The sequence below is a fragment of the Mustela nigripes genome, chromosome 4 (assembly GCF_022355385.1).
Source record: "Mustela nigripes isolate SB6536 chromosome 4, MUSNIG.SB6536, whole genome shotgun sequence".
In the NCBI taxonomy this organism is placed as follows: Eukaryota; Metazoa; Chordata; class Mammalia; order Carnivora; family Mustelidae; genus Mustela; species Mustela nigripes.
The window spans coordinates 150307293-150330119 of record NC_081560.1 but is presented as its reverse complement, the minus strand read 5'-3'; the positions used below and the strand labels follow the sequence as shown (position 1 = coordinate 150330119).

The 22827-nt window shown below is 56.2% G+C and overlaps 3 protein-coding genes across 3 annotated transcripts; all 3 read right to left on the bottom strand.

The window, feature by feature from the left end:
* Positions 1–751: 751 nt before the first annotated feature.
* FAM25A (family with sequence similarity 25 member A) lies at positions 752–3392 on the bottom strand. Its single transcript, XM_059395866.1, has 3 exons — positions 3254–3392; positions 1872–1934; positions 752–935 (listed from the first exon to the last, which is right to left on the bottom strand). The coding sequence occupies exons 1-3, from the start codon at positions 3324–3326 to the stop codon at positions 802–804; spliced, it is 270 nt and encodes an 89-aa protein (XP_059251849.1). The 5' UTR covers positions 3327–3392; the 3' UTR covers positions 752–801.
* Positions 3393–11859: 8467 nt separating this feature from the next.
* ADIRF (adipogenesis regulatory factor) lies at positions 11860–14150 on the bottom strand. Its single transcript, XM_059397962.1, has 3 exons — positions 13989–14150; positions 12253–12315; positions 11860–12051 (listed from the first exon to the last, which is right to left on the bottom strand). Exons 1-3 carry the CDS (start codon positions 14047–14049, stop codon positions 11945–11947), a joined length of 231 nt encoding a protein of 76 aa, XP_059253945.1. The 5' UTR covers positions 14050–14150; the 3' UTR covers positions 11860–11944.
* A 3416-nt stretch (positions 14151–17566) lies between these two features.
* On the bottom strand, positions 17567–22200 carry SNCG (synuclein gamma). The gene is made up of 5 exons (XM_059397961.1): positions 21836–22200; positions 21049–21090; positions 20635–20762; positions 18126–18197; positions 17567–17874 (listed from the first exon to the last, which is right to left on the bottom strand). Exons 1-5 carry the CDS (start codon positions 22059–22061, stop codon positions 17854–17856), a joined length of 489 nt encoding a protein of 162 aa, XP_059253944.1. The 5' UTR covers positions 22062–22200; the 3' UTR covers positions 17567–17853.
* Between the last annotated feature and the right edge of the window lie 627 nt (positions 22201–22827).

Sequence of the window (22827 nt, the reverse complement as noted above, 5' to 3'; positions counted from 1 at the left end):
ACATCTTTTCTTCTCATTTCTGCGAAGAATAAGTAATTTCCGGCAAGATAAATAAGCAATGCCTCTTCTTTACAAATCATTTCCTTTTTTAAAATCCAAAATGTTAAGCTAAATGCTGCTTCCACATAGGTTTAACTTTATGGTGCTGACCCCTCATGGCAGGAAGGGGAGGAGGCCAGGCATTCTTGGCCACTGCTATCAATTGGGCATGAAAGGGTCTCTGGGGAAAGATCCAACAGTGGCTTCCACGGCCAGTAAGCAGTGGACTCCGTTACTACTTGACCTGATTCTATGACTGTCTGTCCAGCTCAAATGCTTCTCTAAAGTCTCTTTCAGAATGTGAAGCATCTCAAACAGTCTGAGCTGCCTAGCTACACTCTCCATCAGGTTGGTCTGCGATCTTCCTTGAGACCTATAAGAACACTTCAAGGAAAACCCAAAGAACATGTGAGTTGAATTATGTCCCTCCCTTGGGATGTCCTGGAAGCATAGAGGTGTCTGAAAGCTATATATAGTGTCTAGGAAAATAACCATTTTTGAAATGTTGCACAGACACTAACGATTCTTCCAGAGCTCCTTGCTGATGTGAGAAATCGTAATGTGAGGGCAGCACAACTGATTAACCATGGGGTCCTACTGACCCCCAGAAGCTGCCAACATGCGGGTCCCCTGCCCCTGCAGAGTGGCCACTGGGGACACGGGCAGGGTTTCCATCCAAACAGGAAAAAATCCAGGGCTCGGTGTACACATTTCACAGCTTTTTATTGAGATTCAGGAAGAGTCCCCTGGAGGTGGATGTGCTCACTGTCCCAGTTTGCCCAGGCCTTCCGCTGCATGGGTGACAGCATTTGTGACTGTGTTAGTCACCGTCTCAGTAACTTCCTTCACCACCTTGTCCCCTGTATCTTGGGCCTTCTTTAAGGCATCGGCAATGGCTGTCAGGAAGAAAGAGGAATAATGTCCGGTGAGCTAAGTAAACATTTCCAGCTGGTAGGGCTGGAGTGGCCTGTGGGATGTGGTTCTTACTAGATTGTGCCCTGGAGGAGCCCCAACGGGACAGAGGGCATCGGGGCTCACAGAGGAATGCATTCAAGTGTGGTTTTATTTCCCCCCACAACTTGGGTTTCTGCAGTCCAGAGCAAGACAGCATTTGCTCCCCTTAAGGGCGCACTGCCTACTCAGACCTCATTTCTCTGTCAGCTGCCTGCTTCTGTCTTCTGGTCATTTTTATATCAGTTCGTTTCTATTTACAAATGTTTTTCTTCAGTGTGTGGTTTTTCTTTTAGCTCATCCCATTTTTTTTTTTTTATGGAAAATTTAGAAATCTTGTATTGTCAGATTTACCTAATATTTCTTTTATGGCTGTTAGGTTTTCTGTCATAGTTAAAACAATCCTCTCCTTTCCCAGATTATCCAATTTATCCTTTCCCAGATAATCCAGATTACCTTCTCTTCTAACAATTTAACAATTTCACGTATTTAATACAGAGCCCTTGATCCCTCTAGAATCTCTTTTGTTGTAAGGAAGGAGCTATTTTTACATCACTGTACTATAGCGCACACACACACACACACACACACTTCTGTAAATTTATATTTATATAAATAGAGAATTTTATGTCTGAAATGGTTTTTGTCCAAGCCTGCTGCCACATAGTCGTTTGTGACACTGTCTTAACATGCCCCAGAAAGAACTGTCTGGATAGATCTTGCTTTAGCAAAGTACAGTCTGTGGTCTCAGATGAGTGTTGGTAATTGAATACTGCCTGAAAGGATGCATCATCAAGGTCAGGGTTTGACCTGCTTAGGTAAAGAACGACTGCCCCCAGCACCTCGCTTCTCTCCTTCCCTGGTTCCAGCCCCAGCCGTACCTTTCTCTCCAGCTTCTTTGGCGTGTTCCACCACCTCCTTGACCACCCCCTCCACGGCATGAACTGCAAAGAGGAGAAGCTCACAGTGAAAACACAGTACAAGCCAGCTTCTTCTCAACATGGTGCCCAGACCGCTCTGGATATCCTGGACATCACCGCAGGCAGGACGAGGCAGCCCATAGGAAGGAGCCCCAGCGGGCTTGCTTCAAAGACACCCATGGGTCCTGGCTGCTGGGACACAAGCTGAGGTGAGCCAGACAAAGGCATGGGGCTCTCCATGGCCCCTGGCCAGCCTGGCAAGGCCTGGAATGCAGAAGAGCAGGCCCTCCTGCCAGCTGGGGGCCTGGGGCCAAGGTGGAGCCTGTCTCCCAGATGAGGGCACCTTCGGGCGCGCTGCTGGCCTGCCTCAGCCCAATGGAAGCTGCAGCAGGAGGCCAAATCCCAAAGCTATCTACAGCAAAACCAAGGCCCCAGAGCAATTCCTCCAGCAGGAAAGAACTCTCTGACCGCCTAGGAGTTGTCTGACGTTTGGGGGGCAGTGGCTAGAACAGCAAGATTTGGGAGTCAGAAGAACTGATTCTGATTCTACCTCCACTGTGTGCTGCTTGGTTCCCTCACCTGCGGACTAGGGGTGGGACTAAGCTCAGAGCCAGTGGCAGGTGTGACTGGGCAGGGAAGGCCAGCTGCAGCTTAACCGATGAAAGACAGACGTGTCTGCCGCAGCCAGCCAGGAGGAACCACAGCGGCCAACTCGGACACGGGGCTGTGTTTCACAAAATGCCCACTGGGACCCAGACTCATCTCCTGCATACAACTGTGGGAGTCCGCGTACAAGAAAGGGTTTCTGGGGACTTGGAAGAAATTCAAAATGTCCTTTGGATAAACCCTAGGGGCTGACATTGAACAGAATCAGACTTGGTGGTTTCTTAGTGAAGAAATGCTTGAAGCTTTAAATTGATGGTAAAAATAAAAATCCATTTTTCCTTTTTCTATAGAGGATATTCAAAATAGGCTGTTTTTGATACAGAAGGGCTCCCAGGTTTCCAGACGGACAGATTCTAGCTACCCAAAGCTCACCCAAGCACCAGGGCTCTCCCCATGTCCCCTGAGCTGGAGTCCCTTCTGCCCTCAGTCACAGACTCCAGAAACGGGTCTGACCCGGAGAGGACTGTTTGGGGTACTAGACCCCTCATGACTCCACCCAAGCTGCCCTCCTTAGCTTCCATACCCATCACTTCCATTCTGTCCTTGTGGGGCTGACTGGCCAGGGTTGTCGAGGGGCCAAGGCCTACCTTCAATCTACTGGGATCCGCTTTCAACAGGCCCCAACCCTCCCAGCCCTAGGAGAAGGGCCCCAGTCAAAGGAGCCTCGGGCTTCTTACCAGCTTCCTCAGTGGCTTTCTCAGTGCGGTGGGCCAGGCCCTCAGCAGCAAGTTTCCCCAGACCTCCCAGCATCGTGAGATGACAGGTGGCAAGCAAGCAGGATGCTAGGGCCTGGCCCTGCGTCCTTTTATAGATGCCCCTGATGCCTGCCTGGGCTCTGGAGCACGGGGCCCCCGCCTAAGCCAAGTAGGAGATCAGCTGGTTAGTCAGCGTAGGCGGCGGCAGGAGGAGGAGGCTGGGTGGGGCCACCCCAGTGCTGTGAGGGCAACCTTGCCCCTCTGGCAGTATGAGACCCCTACACCCTGTATTCTGGGACCCTGTGAGGGTCAGGGACTGGACAGAGAAGTCAGCTCTGGGTCATGTCCCTCCCCCAAAGCAGGAGGCCTGACTTGTTTGCGGGATGAGAGGCAACTGGGGACCCCTGCCAGCCCCCTGAGTTTTGAGCTTCCCACATCCCTGGCACTGGTGCACTCCCAGACAAGACCTAGGATTTCCAGCCTGCTGTTCAGGTTCCCCAGGGTGGCCTAGTTAGGGGCTTGAGAGCCTGGGGACCTGGGGACCTAGATGGCTGCTCAGGCCAGGAACACAAGTGAAGTGGTGGCCACTGGACCCCAAGACCTCAGCTACGCAGTCTCTGCAGCTTTCACTAGAAATTTGAGGGGTGAGGGGTAGGGGCCTCATCATGGTACCTTGCCCTAGGCTGAGGAGGATGTAGCATTAACCAGAAACACAGTCACCCCTGGCTTGCCGTCAGCTGCTTCTCGCTCACAGGAGCACCTGAGCACCTGAACAGCCAGAACGGGAGCAACTAGCCCAGGAGGGAGCCTGGCCATCCCTGCACCTTGGGGCCTGGCTTCTTGCAGAGGCCCAGTGTCCCCCAGGAGGTCCTAGAAGAGTAGAGGGAGGACCCCACCACCACTAGGGGAGGTGTGTCTGGTGGCCCTAGCCAGAATTCCAGAAAGCCACTCCACCAGCTCCTGATACATCACATGCTCAAGGGACCAGGCTGCCTCCCTAGTTATTCAGGATGGGGAGAGATGCCTCAAGCCACATGCCTTGTGCCATACCCTTTAGTCATTGGCCCAACCTGAGCCTCAGTTTCCTCATGTGTACAATGGGGACAGCCATGCCTTCCTGGCCATGTCACTGACAGTCGGTAGGGTCATGTGTGCAAGCTCTTGCTAAACTTCTATTCCCTCCCCCTTGTCATTGATGTGCTTGGCAGTGAGCCCTGACTGACCAGTGGGTGGAACAAAGAGTAGAGGGAGCAGAGGGCTGGGGAGTGTGACCCCAATGGCCAGGGGTCATGGAAGAAAAGTCCTCCCAAGTCCCTGTTCATGCCATCCAGGCCTAGGGCAGGAGTCTGAAGCCGCCTCCCCACTTGCCTGCTCTCTCAGCCCTCAGAGCTTTTCAGGAGGGTGTGGTGAGCCCTAATTAGTGTTTATCCGATCTGGGGCCCTCACAGCCTGGGTGTTATGGGGCTGAGGCCTTCCCACATTCCTGATTGGTGTTAGGAAGCCCCAAGCTGTGACCAGCACCCCCGGGAGGGAGGGAGTATTGTGGCAGCAGAAACTCTGGGTCACAGGGTCATAGCAACCACCTGTCATTCTCCGCTGGCAGGAGTGTTTGGGTCTTAAACAACTTGGAGAGGCCCTCTTTGAGGGAAAAAACATAATACTACTACTCTTGCAAGTGTTACAGATGGCCCTGTGTGAACTTGTAGACTCACAAGAGGCTGTGAAGTGAGGGGCTCTGGAGCTTAAATAGGTCCCCGAGACTCCATTCACCCCTTACCACAGCCAAATACCAGAATGTTCTGCTCAGGCAGCACTGCTGAGTTGGCAGTGGGGGTTGGAGGGCAGCTTCCAGGACACACCTGGTGGGAATCGGGCTGAGAGACCCACAGGAATTTCCTTGGACCCATCAAACCCTCTTCCTCTGAGGTTGTGTGGGTCCCCAGGCCCACAGGGGTCCTCACTGTGCCTGATCCCCTGACAGGATGGTGGTGTCACTCAGCATTTCTGGAATGGCTCCCAGACTCTACAGACCCCTTCCTACCTGTGCCCATGCTAGGGTACTCCTCTCCATCTCCTCAGGAGCTCACTTGCCCCTCAATAGGCCCTTGTTAGGGCTCAGCCCCTCAGCAGGACTTTGGTCCCAGTGCCAGTCCCGAGCTCAGCCCAGCACAGCTTCTGGATACACTTTTCTTCCACTGTCAGGCTACTGTTGCCCTTGCCACATCACCCTGCCTGCCCCCTGAGACCCTGTACTGCCCAGGTATGAGCACGCTGACTCCAGTGACAACACATTATGGCCCCAGATCTGCTGGCAAGGTTAGGTCCAGACAAAGATCCCTAATACCTAGCAGGGAGAAAGCAAGGGGCCTGAAGAGGCCAAGCTGCGCAGGACCAGCCTGGGGCCCTGGACCTTGGTGCTCTGGCCCAGATCCAACCCCCCTTAGTCTTCCAGCTCTAGCTGTGACCAGCTCCCTGTTCTCCCAGCCCACCCCGTGCAAGACCCTCTGACCAGGGCTGGATGCTGGTGGGAGGGGCTGAGCTCAAGCAGCTCCTGCGGGGAGCAACCTCACTGCCTCCATGAGGTGGCAGACGACTCAGGAGAGAATCATCCCAAGTCTTGGAAGAGGCCTGACTCACACTGGGCCCCCATGGAGCAGCCCTTAAACACAGGCACCTGGCAGCCTGTCCTGGGTCAGAAGGTGAAGCCCAGCCATCGGGACTGGACACTCAGGCCTCCGGTGGAGCCTACTAATCCTACAAGAGGAATGTGCTCAGCAACCCAGTTTGGCAAAGAACCCCCTGGCTGCGTCACCAAGTCACAGAGCTAATTTTTCAAATAACAATTTGCCAACTTAACAATGACCGGTTCTGAAAAATAATAACAAAGAATGTTGATTTTAAGTACTCCAATACTTGGGGCTATCTTGTGTCCAAAGCAGGACGACTCATGTGAGCTGTACTGCAGATGTCACGAATGTCAAGTGTCACGGCCGCCTGTCCTCCTTCTGCTTCCTGGATTTGAGCTCACAGGATAGACTCAGCCTACGGACCCTGCGCACACCAACCCCTTCCGGTTACAGGGAACCAAATCCAGACTCCTAGCGACGGTCTGTGGGCCAGCAGAGGACTTCCTTGGCATGTCAACATTACACATCCATGGCTGACAGTCCAGGTTCCGGTGGAAAGCGGAGGGCACCTCAAAGGGGTATCTGATGCCCACAAAGCTGTGGGCAGATTTAAGAGAACAGCAAAAGATGGCAAGGTGCCCAGGGAGCTGTAATAGCGAGAGCGGTTACCTCCCTGGGCCCGGGAGGGGCAAAGGAGAGCCCGTACAGACGCCAAGGAGAGCTGCGGCTTTAGGAGAAGATCAGACAAGGAGCAGCAGCAGAGGAACACAGCCTCTGCCAAACCATGCCAAGCAAGGAGGGCACAGGAGGGATAAATACTTCTCCTCGCCCTCCCTGCTCTCCCGATCCATCCCCCACTGGCTGAACCTAACTGGGGCTGAGGCCGCGGGAGCCCTGGTGATGCAGCTCACGAGGGCAGGTTCCCAGGGCGAGGGCAGGGAGGAGCAGGTGAAGAGTGGATACAGATTCTCTGTAAACACAGCACCAGCTCAGCCTGCCAGCCTGCTGGGTCTGCAGGAAACAAGGCAGCAGCTTAATTCCGGATAGTCCCATTTCTCCTCCTTGAAACCATATGGAGGAGGAGGAGGACAAAGGCAGGCCTTCACCAACACCCACAGGTCAAACTTAATTTCAGAGAAATCAGGAGATTGGGATTGGGAAACCATGCAAATCCAGAAGCAGGTGAACCCAGGGGGGAGACAGGCCAGTACCGAAGAGCAGGGGATGGGGAAGGGCCTGGGTAGCAGGCGTCTCAGACTTTGCCAGCAACACTCACTTCCGGGCTGAGATGGCCCTCTGAGTGAGAACTCTTTGGGACAGAACTTGAACCTGAGGAGCTGAAGAAAGACGTGGAATAAGCCCAAGGAACTCCAGAGGGGCTTCTCTAAAAGAGGACCACCTTCCAAGAGACAAGAGAGCCCTTGGAAAGGCAAGAGCTGAATCCCTGGAGGCCACAACTGGGAAAAGAAGGCTGCCTATAGAACCTTCTTGAAGTTAGTTCGGTTCACGGCTACGAAGGGAGCCCAACACTTACATGAAGGAAGGCCAGTCTCCTGAACAGAAGAACCTGGGTGAGTCCCCGGCCCGACCCTCTCCATGAGAATGTCCCACTGATGCCTGGGAAGTTCTACTTCAGATCTGAACTCTGGATTCCCGACAGCCTCCAATGTCATAAATACAAGGGCTTTACAATGAATAGGGAGGTTTCTCTATCTTCCTCCCCAGCCTTCCCTTGTGGATGTTTGCGTCTCACACAACCACAATACAATGATCAGAAGGGAGGAACTGATATTAGCATATTTAGCTAAATTAAAATTTAAGTTAATTAACAAAATAATATTGTCTAATGAAATAAGAATAATAAAGTTTTAATTTTAACTTTCTAACTTTTTAAAAAAAATATTTTATTTATTTATTTGAAAGAGAGAGTGAGAGAGAGCATGAGAGCTGAGGTCAGAGGGAGAAACACTCCCCGTGGAGCTGGAAGCCCGATGCGGGACTCGATCCCAGGACTCTGGTATCATGACCTGAGCTGAAGGCAGTCACTTAACCAACCGAACCACCCAGGCGCCCCTAACTTTTTTAAAAATAGAAAATGCTGTACACAAATATAGAACACAATGAATCTTCATGGGCCCATTGCAATAACCCGAGGGGCGTAGCTATAGCAATTGTGAGCTCAGATCCGAGATGTCTTCCCACTTTATCTGTAAATATTTCATTCTTGAGGAACCTTCTAGAGGACTAACTCCAACCAACCAATGGATAGCAAAAATATTTTAGCAAAAAGAATGGCAGAGAGATTTTAATATCTTCAGTTGCAGATCTAAGGCAAAACAAAGGTGTGGCTCAGAGTAGAGGAATGGAATGTAAATATTTCAAAAAGTAGAGAGAAATAACAACCAAAAAGAGAGAGAGAATGGGGTTGGAAAGTGAAAAATAGGGGCACCTGGGTGGCTCAGTCGGTTAAGCCTTTGACTCTTGATTTCTGCTCAGGTGCTGATCTCAGGGTCGTGGGATCAAGCCCCATGTCGTTGGGCTCTGTGCTCAGCAGTGAGTTTGCCTCCCTTTCTCTCTCTCTCCCTCTGCCTCTCCTGCTCAGGTGCATGCAAGATCTCTTTCTCTCTAAAATAAATAAATCAATCTTAAAAAAATAAAATAAAATAAAGAGAGAGAAAGTCAAAATAGAAAACCCTGCTCCTTGTCTCTTATGTAGTTTATAACTTGACAGGAATCAGAACTGAGAAGTCCAAGGGAAACAATATGTAATGTTAGTGACCTTGTGTTTGTCTAGTTGAGGAACTGGAATCTGGAGAATCAAGAATTATCTGGGGGAATTGCTGATGGGAGAACTGATCTTTGGAGCCTTGACCAATACCCAATAGATGGCCACAGCCTTCTCCTCTTCAGCCAGCCTGGGTTCAGCTAGCTTCATGAACCTCACGGAGATAGGCCTGGGCTCCTATAGGCTCCTGTGGCCTCCCCTGGTACTGTGCTCCCTGTGTCCCAGACGTTGAGCAAAACCAAGTCAAACTTGGCCTTGCCTCCACTTCCACCCCCAGGGCTCACAGTGTTGGGGAGAACAGAGGCACACAGAAACAAGCATTTGCCTGGTGCCATGGGAGGGCTAGCTTCATGGGGCAGGAAGAGCGTGGAAAGGGCCGCATACAATAATGGCACCCATGGTGAATGTGACAATATGCAAACTCACTGTTATCTGGTAGGAGAACCAAAGGACAGTCACAGCTGTGTTCATTTAGCAAATGTTCCCGAGCACTACTCTAGGCACTGGGTGTGCACTCATCAGTAGAAGGGACTTGGTTGCAGCCCCATGGACAACCATCACAAAGATGCACACAGGAAAGGACTCGTTAGAATATAACTGTGGAGAGGGAGTACAGGAGGGCTGTGAGTGTATCAGTGATGGCTGGACCCATTCTGAGTGTGTGTGTGTGTATGTGTGTATTGGAGGGTGGACAGGGCATCCTGAAGGATGAAGGGTAGGCGCTCTAGATGAGACTAGTTTGTGGGGGAGGATGGAGAGCATTCCAGGTAGAAAAATACAGCACATGCCAAGACCCTGGGGTGAGCAGGAGCATGATGTCAAGGAAAATGTGAAAAGGTCAATGTGGCTGAGGCAAAGAGGGACAGGGTGTTGAGTGAGGAGGCTGGAGAGGTAGGTGAGGCCAGCAGGATGCTGGCATCCAGGTAACATGGGGACTGAAGCTTTTGCTTGCAAAAGAAAAACCTCATTCACCGTGGCTCAAATACCATGGGAAGGGGTGCCTGGGTGGCTCAGTGGGTTAAGCACCTGCCTTCGGCTCGGGTCATGGTCTCAGGGTCCTGGGGTCGAGCCCCGCATCAGGCTCTCTGCAGAGTGGGGAGTCTGCTTCCCCCTCTCTCTCTGCCTGCCTCTCTGCGTACTTGTGATCTCTCCCTCTCTCTCCGTCGGATAAATAAATAAAATCTTAAAAAAAAAAAAAAAATACCATGGGAAGCCGAATCCTCCCTCTTGCTAGCATGTGGCAGCTCAAAAATTGTTAATTTAGGAACTGAATAAAGTAACTTGGGACCCAGTTTCTTTCTATATTTCTGCTCGGCCCTTATTAGCAAGCTGGCTTTTCCTCAAGCTTCTTCCTCCTTTGGTTACAAGTGGCCACCACAGTTCCAAGCATCATTTCCAGCCACAAAAAAAAGTCCAGTGGAAGATGGAGGACTCTTTCTTCTTTTGTCTCTCTCTCTCTTTTTTCTTGAGGATGGAAAATCTTTCCTCAAAGCTCCTTGGCCCCCAGATGTGATCTCCCCTCTTCTTAGCCAGAGCTGTGTCCCACACCCATTCTTAAGGCAATTTCTTGAGGAGCACTGGATAAAGAGGGATTGCTGGGGCCCTGGGGATTTCTGAGTCACCACCGGAAGGGAGCACACCAGAAAAGATGTGAGGGCTCTGCCAATCCAGCCCCTCTGGCCTCCCCCCAGTTGTGGCCCAAGACGGTCTCTCCTGACCTTGGCACCCACCTGGGGGCTGGGGCTCTTTTTGAGGACCTTCCCTTTGGGCCAGAGGGAGCTGCCTTGGCCCATTTTGCAAATTAGGCGAAGCATTCTTTTGGGTACAGTCAGCAAACCAGAAAACAAGAGTGAACAGGGCTTGGCCCTGGGGTAGGGCTGGGAGATGCTGACGGTGAGAGGGAGAAGTCCTGTCCCACCCTTGGTTGGGATCCCAGATGAGAGAAGAAAAAGGTCACTTGAGCAGAGCTGCACCCAGAGAGAGATCTGGGCCAGGGCGGGGCACCCCACGACAGCGCTGCTCCCTGCCTGCCGAAGCCGGTCTTGAGTCAACGCAGGAAGGACAGACTCATCTTCTCCCTCTTAACTCCCCCGAACTAGAAAGCGTAATCAATATTTTTGAATGGAAAAGGCTTGGCTACCTATGCGCTCGTCTTCCGGGAGGAGGGAATAACGTGTGCAAAGACGCGAAGGTGGGGAGGGGGCAGACCGCGTCAGCAGCCGAGGTGTGGCAGTGGGTCCGGATGAAGGGGGCCGCCAGCGCCCGGCGCCAGGGCCGCGCCTTATCCTGTGGCAACTGTGAGTCACCCAGGGCTGGTGTCGCGTGCGTGGACACGTGCTGGAATGGGGGGGGGGGGGGGGACGAACTTTGCGGGAAGTCTAATCCTCCTAGGGCCCTGCGGGACGAAAAGGCCAGTCTCCGTCCCCGAACGGAAAGTCCTGAAGTGTCCCAGCGGGTCCGGGTGCTCGCGAGCCGGGTCGCGCGCGCACGCACGCATACTTGCCGGGTCCCCCACTTCACCGCCACGTGCACCGCCCCGTGAGTCCCTGCTCCTCCTCCGGGGGCGTTTCGTGGGCGGGGCTGCCCCGGCGGCCGCGCGGAACGCTCTCCAGTCCAGCCTGCCGGGCGTGGCTGGTCGGAACGCGTACCAGCCTTCCCGGTCGTGCCCGGTGACTCATCGCCGGGTGGGGCCGGCGCACAAACACCCCGCGGTAGGGGGGAACGGAAATCCCACTCCTGCGACTCCTTGTTGCCCTGGAATGCCTTGGTTCTCCCAGCCTCCAGGAGCAGGTCTCAGGGAGAGGTTCCCGAAGCCCCAGCCCTTGGAGTCCCTCGCCCCCCACCCGGAGCTGAGCCCCTCGAGCATCTAGGGACCCAACATCCCCTCCCAGGAGGGGCGGGGTTCCCGAAGCTGGGGGAACGGTTTGAGAATGGGGCATGGGGTGGCTCCTGAAGAGAGCCAGAGGCACAGATATGTCGTTGAACTTCGGATAAGGGAGCGTCTGCATTTGCTGTTGAGACCATGGGAAAAGAATTCTCGGACAGTCTGCCTGGGTTTCCCAATTTGGAATGCCAGAACTCTGGATGTCCAGGCTGGGTTTCTGGATACGGGGGCTCAGCTCTAGGCGACAGAGGACTGGGCCCAGCTTGTGGGGAAGCATGAAGTGGACACAAGGTAGGAACAAGTACTTTAATAAGGCAGCAGGCCAAGGGCCTGCCAGAGCTGAGAGCCTGGAAGGAGGCATATATGTCTCCATGCTGTTATTTCATGAAGCCTAATTTTTTCCCAAAACCTGAGAAAGTCTCGGAGGCCTGGTTAGCAGTCTTGTCGATAGTTTCCTGGGTGGTCTTGGCCACCTGGTCCATGGCTGGGGAAGGAAAGGAGAAAGCAGATGAGGGCGAGGCCCTGGGAACCAGAGCCCTGTAGGATTAGCCTGGATCTCCATCCCCAGGAAGCAGTGTGGGCAGAGGGGCTCTGAAGGAGAGGATATCTCTGGGTGAGGGCTGAATGGGGAGGGGGGGGGAGTGTGCGGGGGCTGCCCACCCTCCTGCCCACCAGCACACCAGACCTTTCTGCCCTGCTTCTGTGGCCTGATCCACCACTTGCTGGGCCGATGCTCCTGCCGCAGTCACTGAAACAGAGAGATGTGGCCTTTAGCCCATATTGAGACACTGCTGACCACAGGGACCCCACCATTGCTACTCCCCCACCCCGGCCCCGATCTGTCCTTTGGAGTAGTCTGTCTGTCCTACAGGCCCAAGGGAAGTGAAGTCTTTTGACTAAGACCAGCCACCCAGCTAGGCAAGGAGCCCTTTCCATGCCTCTAGGGTGTTCTTAGTTATTTATAACTCTAGGCTCCTCCCCTCTGGTCTGCTTCTCTTCCCAACTCCAGGACTGCAGAGAAAATATCCCAACAGAGGCTGGAGCTGGCATCTGGTCTTCTGCTGCTCCTGGGCATGGCCCAAGAAGAACCATGTCCCCCTTTCACAATGTCTCCTCCAGAAGCCTGGCCCAGATGCCTGATTTCCCACCTGGAGTGCACGGGAGTCTACTTTTGCAAGAGGCCCTCTCACCGCGTCTTCCCTCCTGTGCCTCAACCTCTCCTGTGCCTCACCTCGTCACAAGCAGTGATGCTAGTAGTGCCTCCGTGGGCAGGCAACTTAAGGCATTAGGAAATGGAAGTCCAGAGAGGAGGTGACACTTCCAAGGTCAGGCCATGTCCTCTGGGCCAGAGTTTGTGCCCATGGTGAACATGGCTTCCAGGACCTCAAATGGGTCCCACCTGCTGGGTGATCTGACATCCTTGCTGCTGAACAGGAAAGAACCTGCTTTACTCAGACCCTGGGCCAGGGAGGTGTAACGGGGTCAGGCAGGCCCTGGGTCTGTGGCTCACAAAGCACCCCCTTCCTGTCCCACTTGGGGCCTTATATGACAGAACCAGTCAGGGCCACAGAGAATGAGCCTTTGCACCCAACTTACAGATGGGGAAAGTGAGGCCCAGAAGGAAGGGTCCTATAGATAGGCTTCCTGGTAGCATTTTAATTTCAGGGGAACAACCGTGGGAGTTCCCTGGGGCACTGGTGATGGAGGGAGTTAGTGTGAGTTTTGTCTGTTGAGTGGGATATGTGCAGGACAGACTGGGAACCAGAGTCCCGAGGGAGGCTGCCCTGGGACTGGAAGAGCTGCAGCTGGTGGGCCCAGGGGTCTCCTCACATTCTCTAGCCCCAGCCTACCCTACCCCACCCCAGCTGCATAACCTCAGGTCCGAGGAGAAAAGAACTGGAGGCGGAGAAACAAGGCTGGGACCTGCCCTGTGGGGTGAGTGGGGAGTTCCTCTGGGTGAGAACTTGGAAACGATTATTTTTCCTGTGTGGGGGCGGGGGAAGTAAGGGGGCGCAAAACAATGGGGGTGGGGGGGAAGCCGCCTCCACCATCCCATCCGGTCCAGTGCTCCTCTGAGACCCCAGCAGGCAGAGGTGGATTTCGGGGTGCGCAGCGGGCTTTCTCCATGGACCTCTACCCTCCCCTAAGGACTGAGGTGGGGCCGCTCGGGATCGGGGTGGGCCCGGTCCCCGCCATTCAGCCTCCTCATATTGGCCCCTGGCAATGCCCAAATCGGACCACGAACCCTCGGGCACCGCTGTTCCCCCATCTGCCTCAAGGCTTCATCCCCTGGGTGGGCGTCGGCCCCGTCCCTGCATCTCAGAGGAGGGCTCTCCCCAGCCGGAACCGCCCACCGACTTGATGCGCGACCCAGGGCTTCTGCCTCCGCTGCATGTGCCCCGGGTCGCGCGCTGTCCTCACCCGCTTCCTGGGCCGCCCCCTGCACTTGCTGCTTCAGGTCCTGCAAGCCCTTGCTGGCCATGGCTGCGGGGGGTCCGCGAGGTCGTCTAAGGTAGCGGCAGCGATGTTAAATCTTGTTCACCTTGCGGCGACCCGAGAGCGGGCTCTGGTTTTTAAGGCGCCCCAGGGCCGGCCCGCCCTCCGCGGGGCGGGGAAGGTGGGGCGCGGGGCGTTTCCCGGCAGACAAGCTCCAGAGACCGACCCAGCCCTGCTCCAGGCTCCACCAACCCGAGAGCACCTCCCGTCCTCGGGCCGGTGGCGATGAGAAGGCGGCCGTCCCCACCAGGGTCTGAACAGGGAAGAGGGGCTGCAGAGGGATTGGGTCGGGGTCCAGAGATGGGCCGGAATAGAAGGGGGGCGCCTGACCCCCTTCAACAACTTCATGAAATTGGTGTTATCAGCAGTTTATAGGAAGAAACTGAGACACAGAGGGCGCGTTTGGTCTCACCCAGACTTGAATGGCCGGGACTCGAATCTGCGACAGTGGACTGCAAACTCTAAGACCCCAACAACCACCAAGCTGGCTGTCCCCACACACTGGCCAGGACACTGCAGACTGCTGCCACTGGGACCAGGCAGGCACAGAGGGGAGAGACTCAGGGAGCAAGCAGCCCAAGGTGGAGGGGGAACAACGGAAAGAGGCGCTGTGTGTGCCCAGCCCAGGCAAGGAGATGGCTTCCTTAGGTGACCAAAGCCCTCCGAGTGGGCCGGAGGCAAAGTTCAGAGAGGGCAGGGAATCTCCCCAAGCCACACAGCAAAGAAGGGAGTGGCTGAGCCTCAGATCAATGAGGTCACCTTTCCCAGGATGGGGTGCACACTGGATGTGGTGATGACCCAGGGGCACTGGGAGTGGGGTTAGAGGCCCATGCACCAGTGGTGGAGCCACGAATCCTGAGAACAGCAAAATAACCCAAAAGGCATGAGCCCCTGGCATTCAAGTGTGCTGGTCGGGCCTCCGCCCTGTCCCACGTTCTCCCACTCCAGAGCCAACCTGTGGAGCTTAGAGGCCACCATCGTGCTGGGCTTGTGCATCTTGGTGTGGCTGCTGGACTCTCTAGTGCTTGCTTTCCGGGGTGGTGTGGGAGTCTTCCATATTCTGGAGCCCTGGGAAGACCCTGCATACCCAGGTCCCCTCGGCTGGCCCATGCCCAGGCCCTAATGTTTTAGGGAGGAGGTAGCTGTGGGGAGAGGCTGGGGGGTAAACCGTGGAGTGTCAGCCACCGTGTGGACTGTCTGGAAGTGGGCTCGATCACACACAATGAGAATGGATTAATGGAGGTGAGGTCAACCCCGGGCAAGTAGGAGGACAGGCACTGAGTTCAGATGGGGGGAGGGGACACCAATGACAGAAGAACCAAGTGGCCACCACGCCCTCTCCTCCTGGCCTTAAGCCCAGCCAAGCCCAGAGCACAAAGGTGTGGCAGGAGCTGCCTTCTCGCTGCCTAGGGAACCCCGCGGAGCCCAGCCTTGCCCATGTCTTCCTGAATTCCCACCAGTAGCACCAGGCCTTTTAGCCACAAAGATCTTTTCACCACAGCAGTTAGCTCATGGCTGGCTGTTAATGCTCTTTGGTGCAGGTCCCAGTGGACGAGAATAAGACAGGGAGGCAGCAGCCTCTGTGGGAGGCACAGCCGCGCCCAAGCCAGTGATGATAGGGGCAGCTGAGTGTCTTTCAAGTAGCAGGCACTGCAGTCGGACTCCCTGGGCCAAGTCCATCTCTCTGAGCCCTAGTGCCCCATCCTTGATGGGTGGATGGGGGAAACAGAATCTCCTCACAGGGCTCTTGTGAAGGTTCAGTGGGCTGAAGGCTGCCCCACATTCAGCAGAGGCCCCTCAACAAGGGGGCATTCTCAGGTAAGGAGAGGGATCCAGAGAGCAGTTGTTCCTCTAGGGAACCCAGGCGCAACTGCAGGAGCCCAGAGCACATAAGAGAGGGTCTATATCTTTTTAATGTGGGCTTCATGCTCATCGTGGATTTCAACACAGGGCTTGAACTGATGACCCTGAGATTAAGACCTGAGCTGAGATCAAGAACTAACCAGCTGAGCTACCCAGGCGCCCCTATAGGGTTTGGAAGGCTGCGAGCAATATAGGTGCCATCCAGTGGGAACAGGCTTCCTGGATAGAGTGAACCTAGATGTTTGGCATTTGACCCCAAGAACAAGCCCTGAGTATGTGTCTAGGGTGGGAGTCAAGCAGCAGGGCCCCTGCCAGATTCCTTTGGCAGAGGCAGAGAGCACTGGGAGGCTGGTGACGCACGGTGCACGGGGCCTGGGTCTAGGTGTCCTCCTTCCCCTGTCACCTTATGGGACTCCCTCCTCCTCTCTGTCTCTCAAAGGCCAAGCTCTCAGACACACCCAGGCCCCGGGTGGACTGCTCCTAGGCGTGCATAGGCCTGCTTTGTGCATGCATCTGGGTCCAGGAGCATTAACACCCCTGACTGCCCTGAACCTCCTCTAGAACTTTCACTCCTCCCATGGTAGGATTTGGGAGTCTGCGGGACCAGCAGCCTTCTGCTCCTTTCCCACCTCCTCAGCAGTGGATGCCCATGGCCAGCAGACTAGGCTACAATGCTGCTCAGCCCACAGGGCTGGCCTTGACCCCTGCTTCCCACCACTGAGGCAGGATGGGAAAGGGGTGATCTCGGTAGTGTCTGAATTCGGGGGTGGACTCAAGCTCTAGCTCTGACACCTGGGGTTGGAGGCTTGGGGCAAGTCACTTAGATGCTCTGAGCCCAAACTGTCTGGGTGCCACAGGGGAAGGAACCTCTCCATTGCCTCTGAACAAGGCCCCAGGACATGATGCCAATAGCCCTTCATGTAGGACACCTGCCAGCCTGGTCCCCAGGTTATTTTGAAACAGGGCCACGAAGTCTAGGGTCCTGCAGCAGAGTGTGGTCATTAACTGGGTGGCTCTGGAGCCAGGCAACTTTGGCCTCTGCCCAGTCCCAGAGGTTCCTTGCTCTGTGCCCTTGGGCAAGTTATTTAACCTCTCCATTCTTCAGTTCCTTAGGGAAACTGGGATCATACCAAGAGTTTGTTCTGAGGATTAAATTAGGTAAAGTGCTCAGGCCTGGGAGGAGTTCATTTTTACTACTTTTAAAGGGTGGAGGCTCACTCTCCTGCTTTTCAGCTGTCATCTTTTCTAATGATACCTGACAGGACTTCTGGCAAAGGATGGAAAAGCCCAGCTCCAAGCTGGTGGGAGCTTGAAGCCAGCTGGGGTCAGGCAGGAGGAGCCATGGGGTCATGTCTTTTTGCACTGGGGGACTCAAAGAGGACGTGCCATGGGCCTGGACGTCACATCTTTAAGGGTTACCCTCAGTTCCAGGGAGGGCTGTGAGGTTGTCTGGGGGAGCCAAAAGCGCTCCATGTTAAAAGACAACGGTGTGGGCTCCCTGAAGGCGGTGCCTATGCTCAGAAGGTTCCCAAAATGCCCAGGGTACCTGGCCCCAGACCGGCTTCCCAGGCCCACCAGCAGGCTGGCCTGGCTTCTGTTCCCAGATGAGGCAGCACAGAGTAGAAGCATGGGCACGTATGGCCAGGGGTGAGGACTAGAGTTTTATTTGGAATCATTAAAAACAAAATTTCACAGCAGCATCTGTGGGTTCAGAAGGACCAGGGGGTGGAGGCTGTGAGGAAGGGAGTGAGGGAGTGAAGGCATCAGAGGCAGTTTAGGAGGACAGGCCTGTGGGTGGCCAGGTGTGGGCGTGGGAACATGGGCAACCCGGGTCATGCTCTGCGCTGGGCACCCCGCGTGCCTGGAGGGGGTGGGGTGCAAGGCAGAGGGCTCTTCCTCGGGGTCTCCGTGGCGGACTGGCATCCCTCTAGTCTCCTCCACTCTTGGCCTGGGAGAGAGAGTGCCCCTCACAAACAACCCCAGCTCCACCCCCAGCAGCCCCCCCCCCAACCCCCTCACCTCCAGTGCGGTGGGGCTGGGAGTCATCTCTGGCCCTCCACCCTGAGGGAATCATTCATGAGGGAACCTCCCACTTACGCTGAGGGGGCTGCAGAAGGTCAAGGGGGCTGTCCTGAGGGATCTGGGGACCCTGGGAGGGAAGCAGGCTTGCCCAGTGTCCTCCGGGAGCCCAGCACTTACCTCCTCAGCCACTTCCTCTTCCCCTGTGGCTGCCTTGTCCTCCTGCGGGGCGGCTGGTTGCTCCAGGTCCTCCTGGGAGGGAGCAAAGGGGGACCCAGGGGATGTGGGACCGTGTGGAGTGTGCAGAGGCTCCAGCTGCTCTGCAGCCAGGGCTCATCCACCTGGCCTCAGAGATGAGCAGAAGCCCTCAACAGCTTGCTGTGCATGGAGGGCAGGAGGTGAAGGAAGTGTGAGGACCAGTCAGACCATGGCAGTGACAGAGCCTTGTGTAAAGACCCACAGTGGGGGCTCTGTCCGACAATGCTGAGGCCTTCTGGGGGTACCAAGTCTCCTGGAGCCCAGCTTTACATGCCCCCCCCACCCCGCCGCCAAGCTAAAGCAGAGTCTCTGGGCTGTCCTTGGTTGGGCCTCTGCATTGAGGAGGACTGGGTCGGGGGGCAGGGTGGTGCAGTGGGGTGGGGAAGGGCTGTGGCCCTGAAACCTGAGGCCTGACCCACCCTCAGTGTCCCCAAATCACATGATCATACACCCTTGTCTGACTTAGTTCCCAAGTAACCCCAGGAGGAGGGATATGCCATCGTTGTTCATACGGCAACCTCCAGGCCAGGGAGGCCAAGTATCCAGCTCAAGGCCTCAGAGCTTAAAGCAATGGGACTTTTGGGATCAGTTTGGGCTTACTCCAGGCCTCCTACAAGCAGCATCTTTCTCTCTGCCTGCTCTCCTGGATGGCCTCTGGGCTGAAGCTGGTGTGGTTGGGCCAACAGGGGTTATACAATCTTCCCCACTTCCTGTCTCCTCCTCCCTTATCCCCAGCCAGGCACTTGCCTAAGGTGGCAGCTATGGGCAAAACCAGACCGGGTGATCAGGCAGGATCCCGGTCCTAGCACCTACCTTTAGAGGATCCTGCCATGTCCGTGCTACCACTGGGACATCCTTGGTAGACTGGGGCACCAAACTGGTCAGCAAGAGTTGGGGCAGGCCTTTCAAGCAAAGGGTAGGCAGCTCCCTGCCTAGTCCTGCTGCCCCAAGGTGGGTAGATGAGGCCCGCAGAAGGAAAGGGCTGTCGGACAGGCAGTGCCACATCCTTCTATGGTTCACTGGAGGGGCAGTTGTGACTGCTTTTCAGGTGTCACCAGGAAATGTCTTTCTTGGGGCAGCCACCCATACCCTAAGACCTGGGTGGCTCCCTAGGCTCACCGGCCCTCCTTCAAAGTCAAAGAGAAGGGCCCAGGCTCCCTCTCAGAGACGCAGTGGCAGCCTGGCCCTAGCCAAGGGCCTCTTTCGCTGGGAGGGAGGGGCCTGGTGTCTCCCAGAGCACCTGTGGGTCCTGCCCAGATGATGATAATGATGGAGTCACCTGCCTCTGTTGGGTGCTCAGCATGATCCGGGAGTAACGGGTTCACGTGGGGCAAGTTCCCTGCAGAATTATACATTGTCACAGCAAATCGGGCACTCCCACCTCCTCCCATGTCACGGATGAGGTAGTGGAGGTCCCCAGGGGTTGAGTAGCTTCCCAAGGTCACACAGCTAGCCAGGGCAGAGCTGGGAGTGAGGACAGGGAGAAGTTGCCTACTCCAAGGACATGGGAACCCTGTGTTGGTGCAGAAAGTGGGTGCCTGGGTGGCCCCCTCCATTTCCCAAAGCAGGGATCCTCATTGCTGGGTGCCTGCACACAGCCTGTACCTGCCCCCCATATAAACTGGGCTCTCTACCACCCCAGCTACCTCACACTCTTAACTGCCCTGGGAACTGCGGACTGCCAGGACCAGCCCTGGGATCTTGAACACCTCACGTAACCTCTCTGGGCTTCATTTGCACACTCCATCACTGGGGATTTGGGGCCCATTAAATGAGTTAGTAAGTGTAAAATGTCTCAAGCAGAGCCTGCTTTGTGGTGGGTGCTGGGACAGCTCATCCCTGGGGCCTCCACCTCCTGGGAGTGCCTGATTGCTCCGGTGCTCTCTGCAGCCGGCCACCCAGGGGCGTGCGCGCACACACGCATACACACACACACACACACACACACACACGCACGCACGCACGCACTTGCGCAAACTCAACGAAGGCAAAGGGCGCGGTCAGGACCCTCCCTGCTTCGTCACAAGGGGGCGCTGCTTCCCTGCTCCTGCTGCGAGGGGAAGGTAGCCCACTGGCCCGGCAGGGAGGCGGGCCACCAGGCCTGTGGGCGGTGACTTCACAGCTCCAGGCCGGTGTTTGTGGCCTAGGAGGCTGCCTGTCACCACACGGGGCCCCATGGGACCCTGCTTTCACGGGTGAAATGTGGTACCTTCCAAATGCTGAGCATCAAGAAGACGTGGTTTGGAGCCTCACTTTCCAGTTGGGCCCCCAAGCTGCCCCCCTCACGAGGGTCACTGGGAGGATCCCAGGCATTAACGGGTGTGAGAAAAATGAAGCACACACATCCGGAGCCTCTAAGTCTCTGCTTCCTTATATGTCATGAGGCACTGATGCCTCCTCACCAGCCAGCCTCTCTGGGACCCCATCTCACCTTTCGAACCACTCCGGAGGTGACGGCAATGTTCTCTGCCTCCTCCACCGTCTTGATGGCCACTGTGTTGACACTGGTGACCACGGCTTCGCTCACAGCGTTGGCCTGCTCCTTGGTCTTCTCAGCCACTGCAAGAGGACTCCAACTAGCCTTTGTCCTCCTGCCCCTGCCCCCATGGGCCTGGCCTGCCCAAGTCAGGCTGAGCAGCCCCTTTCTCAGAGCGCTCAAAACTCTGGTTCCACTAGAAGCGCCGGGCTGCCCCTTTCTCTGACTCTGGGGAGCTCTGATGCCGATGGGGAAATCAGGAGGCCCACCCAGGGTCTAGCCTCAGGGTCTGGAGGGCTTGGAGCTTTAGCACCAGTTGCAGTCCCTGGAGGTCCCAGCCCCCATGTCCCCTGGTCCTGGGCTCCTCACCTGAGGTCACACTCTGCACAACATTCTCCTTGGTCTTAGCTCCTGTGGAGGAAATGGAGGCGTCAGCCTACTCCTCCTGGTGTTGCAGGGGTGGGGAGTGGGGGTGGGGGGTAGTGAGAGCAAATACAGAACAGCTGGACAAGCCGTGAGGTCAGCAGGGGGTTAGGATGGTGTCCGGGGGCCAGCAGTCCCTTCAAAGGATGCTTCCGGCTGTGTCTGAAGGAAGGGAATGGATGGGAAGTGGACAGGACAGGGCTGAGAGAGACCATAGGGTCCGGACCCGCGTGGGTGTGGCCGGGGCCTCGGAAGTAGCAACAGGACAGAGCTGAGTCACCAGCTTCTGAGGGGCTGAGGGGGGTGGGGCTGCACAGGATACTGGGGCTCATGCTCCTCTCCCCTGCCCCCCACTCGGAACAGGGTGGGGATCTAGGATATGGTTGATGAACACCTGCCCACTCATCCCACAGAGGCTGTAGGCTCAGCCTGGCTTCTCATCTGAGTCCAGGGGTGCAAGTGCTGGGCTGGGGGACACTGGGTTGCATCTGTGCATGTGCACATGTGTGTATGTGCACAAACAGGTGTGTTTGCCCCAGACACACTGGGGTCCTGAGGAGGTCAAAGCACATAATGGGGGGGCTGGAGAAGGATGGGGGTGCTCCAGGGCCTGGAGACCCTGAGTCAACAACCCTGGAGCTGGGGGATAAGGTTGGCCCCCAGAAACTGGGCATCCCTGCCTCCAGCCTCCCGGCTGCTGCACCCTGCCACGCCCTGCTTCGCCCACACTCACCCACATACATGACCCCCTCCTTGGTCTTCTCGGCCGCTTCTGTCACCCCTTGCTTGGTCTTCTCCACGGCGCCCACCACACCCTCCTTGGCGATGGAGAAGCCCTTCTTGAAGACGTCCATGGTGGTGGGCAGGGCAGGGAGGTTGATTCTTGCAGAGAGCTGTGGCTGGGGCTGGCGAGAATGCTGCTGCAGCCGCCGTCCCCGCCGCCTCTTATTGACGCCCATGAAATATTGATGATGCGGCTGCTGGCTGCTGGGAGCTCGGCCAGCGGGGTGAGGAGGGAGGGGGGAGGGGACCCGCCCTCACCTTCCCCCAGGGCGGGGCAGCCGGGTCCAGCTCTCCCTGAGCTCAGTTGCTCAGCCCTCTCCTCCTGCCCCCTGCCCTCCAGGGAGGGGGGCTGCAGGGGACTGGACTCGTCCTTATCCATCACTGCCCCTTATTCATCCACTGCCCCGTCCACCCGCAGTGGCAGCAATGGCTGGGGGCTCTCAGGCCTGGGGCTATTGTGTCTGATCCATCTGGGACAGAACGGGTCAGGCAGGGGAGGCACCTTTGCTACCAGTGTCCCAGGTAGAGCAGGGGTCAGAGCCACACAGGCCTGTCAGGCAGCAGTGGCCAACCTCCCAGACCAGCCTGGGCTACCTGGTGACTCACCAGCCCCATGGATGCCCCCATCCCCGGGCTCCAGCAAGGGCAGCCGGGGAGCTGGGTCAGAGGAGCGCACAAGGGTTCCCCAGTGCCCCAGGGACCCTAGGACAGCTCCTCTCTCTCTCTGAGCCTCCCCCAACCTGCTGGCTCCCACAGCCCCAGGGTGAAAGGTGCTGAGTTGGCATGCAGTGCCCCCCGCTTCCTGGCCACCAGCACGGATGGGCAGCAGGTTCCCTGAGACTGACCCGGCCACTTCCTGCAGCCTCACTTCCATGCTTGGGCTCTTCTAGCTCCCACAGGGTCGTGTGTGGTGGGGCTGCCTTCCTGCATGTCCCACACCTC